Source organism: Myotis yumanensis, unplaced genomic scaffold, assembly GCF_028538775.1.
Source record: "Myotis yumanensis isolate MYYU_CA2020_CCGP unplaced genomic scaffold, mMyoYum1.0.hap1 SCAF_7, whole genome shotgun sequence".
In the NCBI taxonomy this organism is placed as follows: domain Eukaryota; kingdom Metazoa; phylum Chordata; class Mammalia; order Chiroptera; family Vespertilionidae; genus Myotis; species Myotis yumanensis.
Window position 1 is genome coordinate 64,408,175 of NW_027223758.1, and position 17,103 is coordinate 64,425,277.

At 40.5% G+C, this 17,103-nt stretch overlaps 1 protein-coding gene across 7 annotated transcripts in view; it reads left to right on the forward strand.

The window, feature by feature from the left end:
- The window catches only part of LDLRAD4 (low density lipoprotein receptor class A domain containing 4), a 337,040-nt gene that overhangs the window by 157,166 nt on the left and 162,771 nt on the right, over positions 1 to 17,103 (forward strand). For all 7 annotated transcript variants that reach the window (XM_070420714.1, XM_070420718.1, XM_070420717.1 and 4 more), the window contains one exon: positions 12,789 to 12,929. In XM_070420714.1, coding sequence (XP_070276815.1) covers positions 12,789 to 12,929 — 141 coding nt within the window. The remainder of the gene's footprint in view (positions 1 to 12,788; positions 12,930 to 17,103) is intronic.

Below are 17,103 nucleotides of genomic sequence, written 5' to 3' on the forward strand. Positions count from 1 at the left end.
GCAGGCTCCTTCCGGCCTGGGCCCTGGTCAGGCACATGCAGGAGGCATCCAGCTGATGTGTTTTTCTCACATCGATGTTTCTCTCTGTCTTTCCCTCTCTCTTCCACTCTCTCTAAAAGATCAATGGAAAAATATCCTCGAGTGAGGATTAACAATAACAACAAAAAACCCCACAACAAAACAAAACAACAACAAAAACCACACACACACACACACACACACACACACACACACACACCAAAACAACTGAGGCAGTTTTTCCCCAAATAGGAAAATAACTAGCTGTGATCAACTTGAGGACAAGACTGGGTCAGCAACAGCATGAATCGGTAAATATTTGCCTTGCTACCTGGCTCCCAGGCTTGTTTGCAGACATTAAAATATAAGACAGGTGGAGAACTCAGTGTCCCTACCCAGTTCTCAGGGTGCTTAAAGCTGTGAGGGAAGGAGTTGGCTGTTCCCAGAATAAACAGTCCAATGCTTAAGCCAGACAGTGGGGTTTCTCTCTAAAACACATGGTGGCTGCACTGAGAGAGATCATTGTGATTTAGGAATTAGGCCAAATGAGTGGGAAGGGACAGATGGAAAAGCCTAAATATTTATGACATTGAAGACTAGAGAGAGAATGATTTCATACATGAAGGCCACAGGTAATTAAAAAAAAACTATTGTGGCTAATAATTTTAACTAGTTATTTGTCTTAAAAATCTTATGTAATTGCTAATAATATATTTGAGTTTTTTGTTTCTAGTTTATCTAGTGAGGCTGTTTGTTCAGTTAGAGAAAAAGTTCTTTGCTCAAAGGATATTAGTAGATAATAGTGGTTCCTATAAGAACCACCCAACAAGGTTTTACTTCCATTCATTGGTTTATTTAACAAATATATATATTTTTAAAATTAAATCTTTATTGTTCAGATTATTACAGTTGTCCCTCTTTCCCCCCCCCCCCATAGCTCCCTTCCACCTGGTTCCCACCCCACCCTATCCCCTTAAACCCCCCCCCCCCCCCCCCCGCACTGTCCTCATCCATAGGTGTATGATTTTTGTCCAGTCTCTTCCCACACCCCTTTCCCCCTGAGAATAGTCCACTCCCTTTCTATGCCCCTGATTCTATTATATTCACCAGTTTATTCTGTTCATCAGACTTTTTATTCACTTGATTTTTAGATTCACTTGTTGATAGATATGTATTTGTTGTTCATAATTTTTATCTTTACCTTTTTCTTCTTCTACCTTTTCTTAAAGAATACCTTTCAGCATTTCATATAATACTGGTTTGGTGGTGATGAACTCCTTTAGCTTTTCCTTATCTGTGAAGCTCTTTATCTGACCTTCAATTCTGAATGATAGCTTTGCTGGATAAAGTAATCTTGGTTGTAGGTTCTTGCTGTTCATCACTTTGAATATTTTTTGCCACTCCCTTCTGGCCTGCATACTTTCTGTTGAGAAATCAGCTGACAATCGTATAGGTACTCCCTTGTAGGTAACTAACTGTTTTTTTCTTGCTGCTTTTAAGATTCTCTCTTTGTCTTTTGCTCTTGGCATTTTAATTATGATGTGTCTTGGTGTGGTCCTCTTTGGATTCCTTTTGTTTGGGGTTCTCTTCGCTTCCTGGACTTGTGAGTCTATTTCTTTCACCAGGATGGGGAAGTTTTCTGTCATTATTTCTTCAAATAGGTTTTCAATATCTTGCTCTCTCTCTTCTTCTGGCACCCCTATAATTTGGATGTTGGTTTGCTTGAAGTTGTCCCAGAGGCTCCATACACTATCTTGATATTTTTGGATTCCTTTTTCTTTTTGCTTTTCCAGTTGGGTGTTTTTTGCTTCTTCTATTTCAAATCTTTGACTTGATTCTTGCGATCCTCTAGTCTGCTGTTGGATCTCTGTATAATATTCTTTATTTCAGTCAGTGTATGCTTAATTTCTAGTTGGTCCTTTTTCATATCCTCGAGCGTCTCACTAGACTTATTGAGGGCTTACTAAATTTATCAGCGGTTTCTAGAAAATTCTTAAAAAACCTTATAACCGTGTTTTTGAACTCTATATCCAGTAGTTTGCTTTCCTCCATTTCTGTCATTTGTGACCTGTTTCTTTGTCTCCGCATTTTTTATACTTTCCTGTGTTGATAGAGTGGCTTTCTGTGCTAGGTGTTCTATAAGGTCTAGTGGCTCAGCCTCCCCAATTACCGGAGGTGGACACTCTTGGTACACCCCTCTGTGGGCTGTGTGCACAGTCTTGTTGTAGTTAAGCCTTGATTGTTGTAGGTATCACTGGGAGGAATTGACCTCCAGGCCAATTGGGTGTGAGATTCAGCTGTGTCTACGGTGGGAGAACTTCTGTGCTGGAGACACCCTATGGGGCAAGACTTGCTTCAGTGGGGCTTTGGTGCTCTCTGAGTCTGCCCCCTGAGTGTGTCCCTTATGGATCTGAGGAGTTGTAATCTGATGGTCCCACTCTGACCACTGGGTACACTGGCTCTTGGATCTCTAAGGAGGTACTAATTTAGCCTCTGCCTGAGGCTACCCAGCAGGAGCTACAGAGAGATCTGCAGATTCCTCTTCTTTGTTTGGGGTTTGGAGGTGCCCATATGAGGCCCAGCTGTGAAGCAATGCAAGCTGCTGTGGGGCCTTGGGCCTTCTTTTGGATATTCTGGGTCTCTCTGACCCAGCTGCAGTTTGTTTGGTAATTTTACATTGCAAAGGGCCAGGCCATTCATATGCAAAAGCCTCTGCCCACAGCTTGGGTGGGGCGGTGTCTCAGGAAATCAACAGGGTGGAGCAAACAGCTATGGCTGATCCTCAGCCCTGCCCTAAGAGGCCCCAGGTCTCAGTGTCTGGTGGTAATCGCTGCAAGCACCTCTGAGAGAAAGCCACCCTCGAGTTCCGCCTGATGCCAGACAGTCCAGTTTCTCCCCATATGAGTCTGGGTCCCCAGAGACTTGCCCAGAACTGGAGTTCAGAGCATTCGGGAGCTTGAGACTCCCTCCCGATTGAAAAAGACAACCACGTCTTCAGTTGCCAGCCCTTTCCATGTGTGCCTCCGTACCTCTGCACTTTACTTCCGCACCTCCTCTGAATCTCAGTGTGCTTTTCTCTTTCCTTCTAGTTGTAGAATTTCCACTCAGCCAGCCTTCCTGTGGTTCTGGATGATGTCTGTTTTGTCTTTTAGTTGTATTTTTGAAGTGGTCGTGCGAGGCAGCAATTTCAGGTGTTTACCTATGCCGCCATCTTGGTTTCTCCCTATTTAACAAAGATTTAATGAGCGTTGTGTCATAAGCAGTCTAGTAAGATGAGGCCTGTGTAACTTCATTGATGAAGACTTTAGCAGCAAAGTAGATAGAATTAAATGGAACATTTTTGTAGTGGAAAACATATCTGAAAACTAATCCAGATGTACATGAAAATGAAAATTGAAAGAGTAGTTAAGAGATAAGAAGGACAAAATTAAAAGTTAAAAAATAATGTCATCTTTTCACCCCTGTGGTCCCCACTTTGGAGCCCAGTTTTGTGCTGTAAAATACCAGTGCATCCATTTAGGGACCTCATAATCTCTTTACCTCAGCTGCTCATGGAGAGGATATCTGTTAGTAGATAACTTAAAACTCTTGTTGAGTTTTGTGATTTATGCTGCTTACTCAGTGGAGCAAAGTCATGGAGTAGTCTTGATGAATGCATATTAAATGCTCGATACTGTCCGGTTACCATTACATTCAAATACATTTGTTTTAAACCTATAGATGGAGAACCATTAACAGCCCTCAGCAAGGCATACAAGGCCCTTCACAATTGGATGCCTGGCCCCTCAGTATTGCTTTCCCATAGCAGGGAGTGGGTCAAAATGAAAAGCTAGAACCCCCCTGGAAACATTCCTCTACTTCTCTGTGTCTTTCTCTATCTTGACCAATGTGCTTGTTACATGGGGGTTTCTTTTCCTTTGTATAAACCCATTGACCTTGGACCTTTCATGCACAGACATTTTAAAAAATGTCTGAGTGTATTAGTCCTTGGGCTCAAAGTTATTCATTCATTGTCTTTAAACATAGTAAAGAAACAGTGCTGTTTTTCTAATTCAAGTCCTAAAGGACTTCACTGAATTTTAAAATGCCTGATGGTGTTTTGATGAAAGTTGGGCAGTTTTTAAAGCTGCTATAAAGGGTAGTTTTAGCACTTGAAATCTAAAGTCTGAAAGTACCTTGGACTTTTCCACTTATGGTTCTCAGAGAATTTCAGACATATTAAAATCTTTTCAGAACCCAAATCAGCACCACAATGGGAGTGATAAGCCATGTCATAAAATGGATTGAGTTTTTAATTTTTTTTATTACTATTTTCAATGGGAGGCTCTTCTATGTTAATCTTATTAAATGGGAAAATATCCTTTTATCATGTCATATTCATCTTTCTGAAGGACAAGTATTTCATAGCACCACTTAAGATATGACTTTGATTAAATGCTCGTGGGGTAACTTAATTCATTATACAGAATATAAACCTTCAAATTAAATTCCCTTTTGTTCCAAATTTATGACCAGGAAAGTCAATCTCCTCTTTGAGTGATGGGAGAGCATCATTAGTGATGCAGTGTCTTCAAGTGTGACTTCCCAGCATGCCCTGCAGATCGCTGTGTGACGTTAGATGGAGCCCACACAACTTCTGCAGATCTCTCCTCGGATTTCTAAGGGGATCAGTGTTGATAATATGTGAGATATTAAGTCTTTTACAGATTACTCAAAATGTATTTCTTACATTGAAAAATTCTGTAGGAGAATGTGCATATATCATCCTTATGCCATTCATATGTCGTCAAAGCTGACATTTGAGAAGAATAGCTTTAAGAATTCATCTTCCATTTCTGAAGATTTTCAAAACGTTATTTTCATAACTTCCTAAATCACTACTTTCTGGACACTATAATTCTGGCTCCTTTTATAGAAAAATGACTCCAGTATTCCAACCTCACTGAAGGTTGAAATAGAAAATATCTGAGGAGCCCTTTTCCTTTTTTGATAACATTGGTATCTAAGATAGCCTTCATGTTATTGTACTACACCCTTTGATTGAAAGAGTGATAGATCTTTTTAGTCCTGAGAATCAAGAGGAAAGGCTCTTTCTGAATCATTGGAATGTCTACTACTATGGGCCAGTGAAGGCCCACCACCAGGCTCTGGGTTCCTTGTCTCCTGGCACCTCATTTGCTTGGAGTTCCGTTTAGTGACCAGTTATTAGAATTCTCTTTAGTCACAGTCTTTCTCCTTTCCCCTGCATTTCTTTCTTTCTTTTTTAACCTATTAATTACTTTATTATTTTATTTTCCCCATCACCCACCCCGCAACCCCCACATTGTTGTCTGTGTCCATGAGTTCTCTTTCTTTTCTGCTCAGTCCCTCCACCCCCACAACACTGCCTCTCCTCTGCATTTTTGGGTTCATGATTTTTATGTTTTAATCAGTTTTCCATTTTTATTGAACTTCACTTTTATGATTGGTAATCTTGTATCTTGAAGGCAAGTAAGCAGTGTGTATATATAAATCAATGAAAACATTATCTCTACACTAAGAAATGTAAACTTACCTTGGTTATAGTAAACTTATTCATCTTAATTTTATTTTTTAAAATTTCTTTCTTGATTAAGGTATTACATATGTGTCTTTATCCCTCCATTGCCACCTCACCCCCCCCCCCCCCCCCGACTCATGCCCTCACCCCCCTGGTGTCTGTGTCCATTGGCTGTGCTTATATTCATGCATACAAGTCCTTTGGTTGATTTCTCTCCCTTACCCCACCCTCCCCTACCTTCCCTCTGAGGTTTGACAGTCTGAATGATGCTTCTCTGTCTCTGGATCTGTTTTTGTTCATCAGTTTGTTGTTCATTATATTCCACAAATGAGTGAGATCATGTGATATTTATCTTTCTCTGACTGGCATATTTCACTTAGCATAATGCTCTCCAGTTCCATCCATGCTGCTGCAAATGGTAAGAATTTCTTCTTTTTTACTGCAGTGTAGTATTCCATTGTGTAGATGTACCACAGTTTTCTAATTCACTCATCTGCTGATGGGCATTTAGGCTATTTCCAAATCTTAGCTATGTAAATTGTGCTGCTATGAACATAGGGGTGAATATATCCTTTCTGATTGGTATTTTTAGTTTCTTGAGATATATTCCTAGAAGTGGGATCACTGGGTCAAATGGGAGTTCCATATTTAGTTTTTTGAGGAAACTCCATACTGTTCTCCACAGTGGCTGCACCAGTCTGCATTCCCAGCAGCAGTGAATGAGGGTTCCTTTTTCTCCACATCCTTGCCAGCACTTGTCGTTTGTTGATTTGTTGATGATAGCCATTCTGACAGGTGTAAGATGGTACTTCATTGCCGTTTTGATTTGCATCTCTAGGATGATTAGTGACTTTAAGCATGTTTTCATATGTCTCTTGGCCTTCCTTCTGTCTTCTTTTGAAAAGTATCTATTTAGGTCCATTGCCCATTTTTGATTGGGTTGTTTATCTTCCTTTTGTTAAGTTGTATGAGTTTCCTATAAATGTTGGAGATTAAACTCTTATCGGTGATAACATTGGCAAATATGTTCTCCCATGCAGTGGGCTCTCTTGTTGTTTTGTTGATGGTTTCTTTTGCTGTGCAAAAGCTTTTTATTTTGATGTCGTCCCATTTGTTTATTTTCTCTTTAGCTTCCATTGCCCTAGGACAGTGGTCGGCAAACCGCGGCTCGAGAGCCACACGTGGCTCTTTGGCCCCTTGAGTGTGGCTCTTCCACAAAATACCACATGCGGGCGCACACGTACAGTGCGATTGAAACTTCGTAGTCCATGCGCAGAAGTCGGTTTTCGGAAAGGAGATAGACGAAACAAGTATACAAGACGAGTGTGGATGGGAGAGTTGGAAGGGGTCGACCTCAGCAAACGTACCTCAATCAGATTGAGGATGTTTTTAGCAAAGGCCAGCTTAGGAGTACCCTAATTAAGTTAATAACAATGTACCTACCTATATAGTTTAAGTTTAAAAAATTTGGCTCTCAAAAGAAATTCCAATTGTTGTACTGTTGATATTTGGCTCTGTGACTAATGAGTTTGCCGACCACTGCCCTAGGAGCAGTATCAGTGAAGAAATTGCATCGGCCTTATGTCTGAGGTTTTGCTGCCTGTGGATTCTTCTAGTATTTTTATGGTTTCCCATCTTATGTTTAAGTCCTTTATCCATTTTGAGTTTATTTGTGTGTGTGGTGTAAGTTGGTGGTCTAGTTTCATTTTTTTTTGCATGTATCTGTCCAATTTTCCCAACACCATTTATTGAATAGACTGTCTTGACTCCATTGTATTTTCATGCCTCCTTTGTCGAATATTAATTGAGCATAGTGGCTTGGGTCGATTTCTGGGGTCTCTATTCTATTCCATTGATCTATATGTCTGTTCTTCATCTTAATTTTAGAAACCTATTAATTCTTTACTTACAGGCTGTTAATGACTAAGTTTAATTTTTTTTTGTTATTCACAATATACGTACTTTACTGAGAGTAGGTTTTAGGTTTTAATGTCAGAAATATTGGAGCCAGGATCTCAATTTTGAGGTTGGTGAATGATAGAAGTGTGAACTGAATGAGTCGATGTTGCTGTATGAATTTTAACAAAAATAGCTGTGGCAGACTACTCTGCCAATTCACAAAATGGCTGATTTTACAGTTGTGATGTGATACTCTATACAGGTCTTTATTTTGTGGCTGAGATCATATCTGTGAAAACTAAGGCTTTAAAAAGAGTGTAGGAAAAATTGAGAACAACTATTTGTTGGCTCCCCCCACACACTTTATTGTGATATAATTGACATATTACAACATGTGTAAGTTTAAGGTGTACATGTTGATTTGATACACTTATTTATTGTACAATGACAACCACCATAGCATTAGCTAAAACCTGCATCATGCCACCTAATTACTATTTCTTTTTTTTGTGGGAAGAACATTTAAGATCTACTCTTTTAGTAACTTTCAAGTACTTTTTATGCCTTTTAACTAATAAAATGTTGGTTCTACCAAGTGAATTAATTCTGGTCTCTGAGATGCAGATTTATTCTCCTGGAAGTCAAGATTGAACATTTTTTATTTTATTATTATTTTTTAAAATATATTTTATTGATTTTTTACAGAGAGGAAGAGAGAGGGATAGAGAGTTAGAAACATCGATGAGAGAGAAACATCGATCAGTTGCCTCCTGCACACGTCCTACTGGGGATGTGCCTGCAACCAAGGTACATGCCCCTGACTGGAATCGAACCTGGGACCCTTCAGTCCGCAGGCCGATGCTCTATCCACTGAGCCAAACCGGTCAGGGCTGAACATTTATTTTTAATTCTGTCTAGAATTAGGTTTAGAATATTCAAATTGTTGAGCTACTGGTCCTTAAAATGTTTTCATAGTTTTTTGTATGAAAGTTTTGAATTCACAGAACACTTTAGGATATTCCTTTTTTTTTTTTTTTTTTTTGGCTTCAGGACTATTAAATGGCTTTTTAAAAAGGTAACACAATACTGGATAATTTTCTTATTCTTTTTTTTTAATCCTCACCTGAGGATATGTTTTTATTAACTTTAGAGAGATTGGAAGTGGGGGGGGGGGGGGGGGAGAGAAACATCCATTGGTTGTCTTCCATATGCTCCCTGACTGCGGATCGAACCTACCACCTGGGTATGTGCCCTGACCAGGAATGAACCCATGACCTTTGGGTGTACAGGACAACCCTCAGGACAACCCTGAGTCACACCAGCCAGGGTGGGGCAGTCAATTAGCATATTCAGTCCTTATTGGCTGTGGGTGCTGCCATATTTGTGATGGTGTGAGGGTCAATTAGCATAATCCATCTTTATTAGCTAGGATTTTATTGATTTTTTTACAGAGAGGAAGGGAGAGGGATAGAGAGTTAGAAACATCAATGAGATAGAAACATCGATCAGCTGCCTTCTGCGTATCCCCTACCGGGGATGTGCCCGCAACCAAAGTACATGCCCTTGACCAGAATCAAACCTGGGACCCTTCAGGCTGCAGGCCGACACTCTATCCACTGAGCCAAACTGGTCAGGGCCCAAAGTTTTTGAAGTATCCCATTGACAGTACAGAGCTGTAGCAACCCAGTTTTATATCCAGGAATCATCAAAATACCACCCATTTTAAGAGATTATACTTTAGCCCGGCTGGCATGGCTCAGTGGTTGAGTGACCACCTATGAACCAGGAGGTCACGGTTCAATTCCCGGTCAGGACACATGCCTGGGTTGCAGGCTTGATCTCCAGTGTGGGGTGTGCAGGGGGCAGCTGATCAATGATTCTCTCTCATCTCTCATCGTTGATGTTTCTGTCTCTCCCTCTCCCTTTCTCTCTGAAATAAAATATATATATATATATATATATATATATATATATATATATATATATTTTAAGAGTTTATACCTTAGTTTCTATTTTTTTTTGGTTTTTCTTTTTTAGTAAATTAGCAAATACCAACTAAGCATTCCAATAAAATACTATTAGCTACAGAGAGGGCTTCCCGTAGGTGAGTTATGTACTTCTCACTGGGCAGTTGTTCTCCATCGTGGCTGCCCATCAGGAGCATTCTAAGGTTCTCTAGAAATTCCCACTGCCCACACTGTTCCTCAGCTTAGGGAGAGCCAGTGGCCTGGGCTGGAGCTTAGGTACCAGTGGTGTTGAAAGATGCCCAGGTGATTGCAATATGCAGACCCAGTTAGATCCGCTCATCTAGGGTTCTTAGTTTGTTTGAAATATCACAATAATTTAGTTATTAGAGGACCATCCCCTCATGTTTGGACGCACTGGCTGAATGTACTGGGCTTTTGGATAGCAACATGTGGTAGAGATGGCCTTGCAGGGTGAGTCAGGACCAAGTTGGAAGTCAGCCTCCATCAACACCACTCACGTTAACTTGGACAGACATTTCACTCTGGTCTGAAATTTTATTCCAGCTTTAGTATTAATCTTCAACACTTAATTTATAGCAATTTTCCAGTGTTTTCTATATTACATCAAGAAGTCGATAGATTCAAAATTTCTCTCTGGTAGTTTTGATTCAAGGGGCCATGTGACAGAGAGACCTTTAGTTTGATATTCAGCTAATGATCATGGTTGAGAAGATTTAGATTTTAGGAATTTGAAATTCAATGTGTTGATGTTGATATTTCCATTGTTAAGGAGTAAGAGCTTTCTGAGCAAATCAGTAGCATACGCCTTGTTAATGTGTCCTAATAGTAAGCCTGCTTACAATAACTAACTCTTTTGAGAACTTTGTTACATTAATGGGCATCCTCATTACAAATGAATCTTAGACATTTATGAAAGCAGGTTTGGACACTGAGATGCAACTATGGGCAGAGTCTGAGAAAAGAGGCAGAGAATTTGGACACTCATCTGGATTTTGCCATTTATTAGCAGTTTAGTTATAGGTGGTTACTTAATCTCTGCATCTTTTAAAAAAATATATTTTTATTGATTTCAGAGAGGAAGGGAGAAGAAGATATAGAAACATCAATGATGAGAGAGAATCATTGATCGGCTGCCTCCTGCACCCACCCTACTGGAAATCGAGCCTGCAACCCAGGCATATGTCCTGACCGGGAATCGGACCCTGACCTCCTGGTTCATAGGTAGATGCTCAACCACTGAGCCACGCTGGCTGGCTTAATCTCTGCATTTTAAGGTTCTCATCTATAAAATGAGAATAAGAGTATCTACCCTAATTATTTCACAGGGTTCTTATGAGGCTCGGATTAGATAATTCATTTATTCAGCAGATATGTGATTCACCATGTGTCTGTTACTTGCTGGGCAGCACTCTAGATGTGAAGGATATAAAGAAGGGAAATTAGTCCTTGGAAGGAGTTAGCAAATATATTAGTCACTGCTCACATTTTTAAAAAAATATATATTTTATTGATTTTTTACAGAGAGGAAAGGAGAGAGATAGAGAGTTAGAAACATCGATGAGAGAGAAACATCGATCAGCTGCCTCCTGCACATCTCCTACGGGGGATGTGCCCGCAACCCAGGTACATGCCCTTGACCGGAATCGAACCCGAGACCTTTCAGTCCGCAGGCCGACGCTCTATCCACTGAGCCAAACCGGTTTTGGCAACTGCTCACATTTTTAAAAAATTCATATTGTAAGGCCTTTGAAGAGGACTTGTTCTTTCCTCTTTGTGTTTCCATGTCTTACTACCTGGCACATAACATAGAAGGGGCTAAAATACTGGTTATGTGAATGAATGAATCTCATCATTCATTTCCTTAAAAATATTTTGTGACTCTAGACTGGATCTCTCTTGAACAAGTTGAAATGAGTCAAGTGTGGAAATGTCATTATATTTCCCTGCTCGTTTAAAAAGTACCACGTGAACTTGAGTGTGGTAATCTAACCTGAGATCCTTTCAAACCACAGCAATGGTTAATTTTTCTAGTTGGATTTTGATTCAAGTTAGGTTAATATGCCCTTTTTTTTTAATCAACATTTTAGTTTCAGGAATACCTGTTTTTGGCTTGACGTCCTTTTAATATTTGGTATTAATTGGAACTCCAATCTTTCTTTTAGAAAGGAAGATACATTCTTTTCTTGACATCCTTTTTTCCCATTAAGTTAAAAAAAGTCACTTCATAAATGTGATTTCAAACAGCTAGATTTTAATCTTTTCACTTTATGGGAAGAGAGAGTTTGGTTTCAGCATCGCTCCTACCACATGTCCTGGACCACACTCAGCACATTGTACAGTGCAGCTAGCAATGAACTTGTGGCTGTGCATTTGGGCTGTGCTCACATGTTATTCTAAGCTAGGTCAGGGACTGTGGTTGGTGTCTTTTTCTATACTCTTTTAAGAGAATGTGAACAAATGGAGAATTATAATGTTTCATACTGGGTCACAGAAATAAATGCTTTTGAGGATTTAAGTTCTGTCTCTTTACAATAGGTTAAGGTTATTCTCTTTGCAGCCCTATGTATCCTTAGTATAGTTGGAGAAGGCCGTGGAGTGTTGATGCCCAATCTTATGAACACCAGAGAGGTTAAATATATGTATATATATATGTTTTTTTTCTTTTTTCTTATTCAATACACTTCTATTGATTACAGAGAGGAAGGGAGAGGGAGAGAGAGACAGAAACATCAGTGATGACAGAGAATCATTGATCGGCTGTCTTCTGCATACTCCACACTGGGGATTGAGCCCACAACCTGAGCATGTGCTCTTGACCAAAATTGAACCAGGGACCCTTCAGTCCATAGACCCATGCTCTATCCACCGAGCCAAAACAGCTAGGGCGAGAGGTTAAATATTTTGCTCAGAGCTTCACATCATCTAGTGACAAGTTGGAAATAAAATGTACGTGCCTCCTTTTACCAAGCCTGAGCTCCCAAGCTCTGCCGTAGCCTCAGCGCTGGAGGCATGGAAAAGTGCCACGGGCTTTTTCAAAGGAAATAAGAGCCTCATAGCTATGACTTTTGCTGGCAGGTCATGGGAAGAAAGCACCTGTGTTACTCATTTTGTGGGATAGAGACGTGCAGGGAGTAATGTATGGCAAGTGCCCCTGGGGCACTATCCTGTGCATTTCCTAGAAGGAAGGTCCTTACTAAGAGAGCCCTTCTCTGAGTTGGGTTTCCTGGGGTCTCCAGGTAGACTGAGTTCCCAAACGGTCATGGCATGCAAACGGGGAAGAAAGAAATAACTCCAGAGTATCACACTTGCATTGATGACTGCATGCTTTCCCTGTCCTTTTTCAGAGTGCAAATTCACCTGCACCAGCGGTAAATGCTTGTATCTTGGTTCACTGCTCTGTAACCAACAGAACGACTGTGGGGACAACAGTGATGAAGAAAACTGTCTCCTGGTGACAGAGCATCCACCTCCGGGCATCTTCAACTGTAAGTCCCTCCGACTCACCTTGGCATCAGGAAGTGTGACTGTGTTTTGGAAATGGCTAGGAGGCAGGGTAATGTGGAAATGGGAAGGATGTTGTTGTTGTGTTTTTTTGGGGGAGGGGGGTGGTAAGAAAGAGATTTGCGTTTTCACAAACGGAATGCTTTTTCTTTTAGGTTAGGAAGATGGTGTGTTTAAAAGTGGGAAATGTATTCTATTTTCAGAGATGGCCAGTGGCACTATAGGATGAAATAGGCTTTTGCTGCTTTAGAAGCACTGACTGGATTCCATGAAATAAAATATTGATTTAGTATTCTTCCCATCCGTTTTGTAGAATTGTTTAAAGAGTAATTTTAAACAATTTAAAAAGAATTTTAAATAAATTTTAAATAAGCAAAGGAAGATATGTGGAGAGTTCATAATTAATCATGTGTTAAAATAATAAAATAGACAAAATTATATTGGACTTTCAAAAAAGGTTCTAACCGGGGGGTTTTCTATTTAAAACTGGATGGAAAGCAACTTACGTGAGGTGTTTACATGTGTGAATCCCAAGGCTAAGGCTGAGCATTTCTTGAACTTGAAAAGGTGAAATTATAGGTTGTGTGTTTTTATCTCATGGTTTTTATGAAGAGGAGAATGAGAGAAGGAAGCTTTGAAACCCTGCGGACCTTCCCTGAGGAAAAGTGGCTGCTTGTTTCCTTGGGCTCAGTGAAGTGGGTTGAGGGTGAGAGAATGTTTTGCGTAGAATGCCCTGGAGGAATGTTTACAGCACTGATGCTCTTCATGGGATTTTCTGATATTTGTTTTTATTTACAGCTTTAACATTTTTGTTATGAAATGTAGACTACATAAATATTGATACTGTAATGTGAAATGGGAAGAGATTTTTAAAAAGAAACACTTTTCTCTATTCCTCCTATATTGTTACATTGGGGGAAAGCTCAGTAAACGACTGTGCCTGGTGAATTTTGAGCCTGCTATCTAATGCTTGTTAAATCCAAGAGTCTAATAGTGCAATAGTTTTCCTCAAGTTTTTCTGTTGCATCGGTTTGCCTTTTCTTAGAGTCCCATCTCTACCTTCAGAAGACAGTTAGGTGTGCGCTTTCTTGGTATTTGGTCCGTGTTTCCTCGGGTGATGTTTTGTGCAATAGCCTTTGCAGTCATCAACACTGTCGCTTGTGTAATGCAGCTTGCCTAGATGCAGAGAAGGGAGCCCGGAAGTGACTGTCCTGCCCGCTTTGAGCCAGGCTGATGGCTGGGGATCCTGGCCCTACCCAACAGTTGGGCAGCTCTGTGGCCTTATGCACAATGGGTCATAAAAATGGGTATCGTGAGGATTAGGTGGGATGGTCCACTAAAACAATTAGAACAGAATCGTTGCTAGTACTAAGCTCTTGATGTAGGTCAGTGAGACTTAAGCCAGGGGGGTGGTCTTAGAAGGAGAAGAGCAATGTAAAGGCATTTTCTTGTTCTGTTTTCTCTAGACTTGAGGAACAGCAAACACAGATATGATAAGCTATGGGGAGACTATTAGGACTGTGTGTGGTACCTTGACTGGATTCAAGAGTTCCGTGTAAAGCGAGCAGACAAAACCTTTGGCCCTCTGCCCTACGGCACTTCACAGACCGTTTCTCTGAATCTTACAGGTGCCTCTCCTTCATTTCAGGGTCCTTCACTGTGGTCCTCCTATTGTATTGAATCCCTTCCTTTTCCTTTCCTTCCTCCCTTTCTCATCAGTATTCTTTGCTAGTTTTAAAAGCCTATTTCAAGCTATTTATAAATTTTTTTATAAATGTGAATATTTAATTTTGCTTAGGAGCAGGTGAAGCAGTTACATCTATAAATGGTTCAGTGTTGCCCAGGCAGCTACAAGAATGCCTTAACAGAGGAATCTAAAGATCCTGTTGGCAAATTATTAGTTCCTTTGTTGAGATATAAATAGAACTTGTTGTGTCCTTAGAGCTAAAATGGGAGACTATTTACAATGCGCTTTTTTTTTTTAAAGAAGACTGGAGAGCTAGGAGATAGGGTGACAAAAGGCAAGACCATGGCTGTGGCTTCAAGTTGACTTGGATTCAAGTTTCAGCTTATAGAAGTGATTGAACCCCTTTAAGGCTTGTTTTCTCTGTCTGTGAAATGGGAATAATCTCTGCCGTATAAGGATTCTTTGAGTATTTAAGTGAAATAATATACATGAAGAGAGTAGTCTATACCAGTGGTCGCCAACCGGTGGTCCGCGTGAGGTCCAAACGGTTGGCGACCGCTGGTCTATACAATCACATTATCCCCACTCATTGTGTGGCCATTTCTTGGGGAGGTAGAACAAGAGAGGTGTATCATCTCTCTTCGTGCCAGAGCCATTTTCTTATGTAACAGAAGTTTCCTATGTGTTCAAAGGTGAGATCATCCTCAGAGCGTGTGAATGTTTCCCACTTATCCTGTCCCCTGGGGAAGGCCTCCGAGCTGAAGGTGGCTTGCTGTGATCTAGCCAGCAGCTCCCTTTACACTGCTTTCCTCTGATTCTCTCAAGCACCAGAGGGAGCTAGGCTCACTTGTTACGTTGAGACATGCATTCTGATTTGTTGTAGCTGGTCTGTTCTTTATGGTCAGGCACCATTGGGAAAGCGCATAGCTTCTCTGCTCTTTGATGATGCTAGAGGGTGATCTAATATTGAATGAGTATATTCTCTTCCCGATACCCTGTTGTGCAAGAGTACAGAGTAAATAAAGGATATTTTACCTCCTATTAATAGCTGTGTAATGAGGCTTAGAGGCTCTCCATTCATAAGTGGGTTTTAATGTATCTACCAATATGTTTCCTGCAGCAGATGGACAACATGCCCTTCATGGAATGCCAACTCTGATGAGAAAGCTCACTTTTCTTTCCACCTTGAGAACTTGAAGTGCTACAGGATTTCTTGTGTATAAAATGTTGCATTCCAGAAAAACAAATAGTGATTCTTCCCTGCTCCTATATATGAACAAGATTTGTTTACTGGATGTGCTTTGTTTCCACCTGGAGGAAGCACTGTGTTCTGCTGTTTGATTGCACAAACGATAAAGCAAGGTGGACTCTTCCGGGTTCCCAGATGAGCTAGAAGCAGTTTTCTGCCTGTACTGTTGGCTGTGGACATGTACCATAGCTCAGATGTCTTGGTCTTCTCTGTCTCTCATTTGATATTTTCTGAAATTTAGCATGAATTAAGGTTAGAGAGAAAATGTTACTGTCATTTGTGAAGTCAGCAATGCAATGATAATGGAGGCCCTAAACCAAATGGTTTTATAACCGAACCAAAAACCTTAGGTTTGGTTACCTGCGGCAATGAGAGCCAAACTCACGAGGCAAGTTCTGGTGCAAAAGGAAAGAGACTGTATTCAGGGACCACATGACCTGGGAGAATGGTGGACTGCCTCCTCAAAGATAATCCTGTCGTTCTCTGTCTCAAAGATCATCTCTCTTCCTGCTCAAGCCTGCTGTTCTTATAGGCATAGGGAGGGGAGGGCTTTTCTCTCTCTATCCAATTATCTTGCTAGCTTTTGGCATGCTCAATGTAAGAACCACCCCAGTGTCATCTTGGCCAATGGGAGAGACTCCCTGGCATGTCCTGACTGTCTAGACTCTAAAGTAACAGTTTCACTTGCTTCTCTACTTTACTCTGACAGGCTGTCTGTTGACTGAGACTAGTTTATTTTTTTGTGAGCCCCAAAGGGTTTTGCACAGACTTGGAGGACTGGGCTGGCATTGATTATCTCACAAAGAAAGAGTTTTGCTGGATTCATCTTTTTACAGAAGAGAGAATTGTCAGCCTAAATTGTTAGCTTTTCTCATGACTGCTGCCTCAAAATATTGTACTTTTGAGCACTAAAAATGCAAACCATACAAATAAAGTTATTTATTTACATAGCTTATTCCAAAAATAAAATTAAGTGTCTTCTGTAGTTATTATACCAGGCATTGTGGGGGATGAAGGAAAACATAAAGTCTCTTATCAAGGTGATGATACTCGAGTCAGGGAATTGAAAGATACAGGTATAAAGATAACTGAAAATGAACACAGAGTATGTAGAACTAAGAAGTTCCAGCAATTCTTGGTTTAGGAGTTTAGAGAGAATAATTCTGATTGGACTTAGTAGTCATGGTGGCTTTTTGCAGGAGGCATACTGGGTATCATGGGG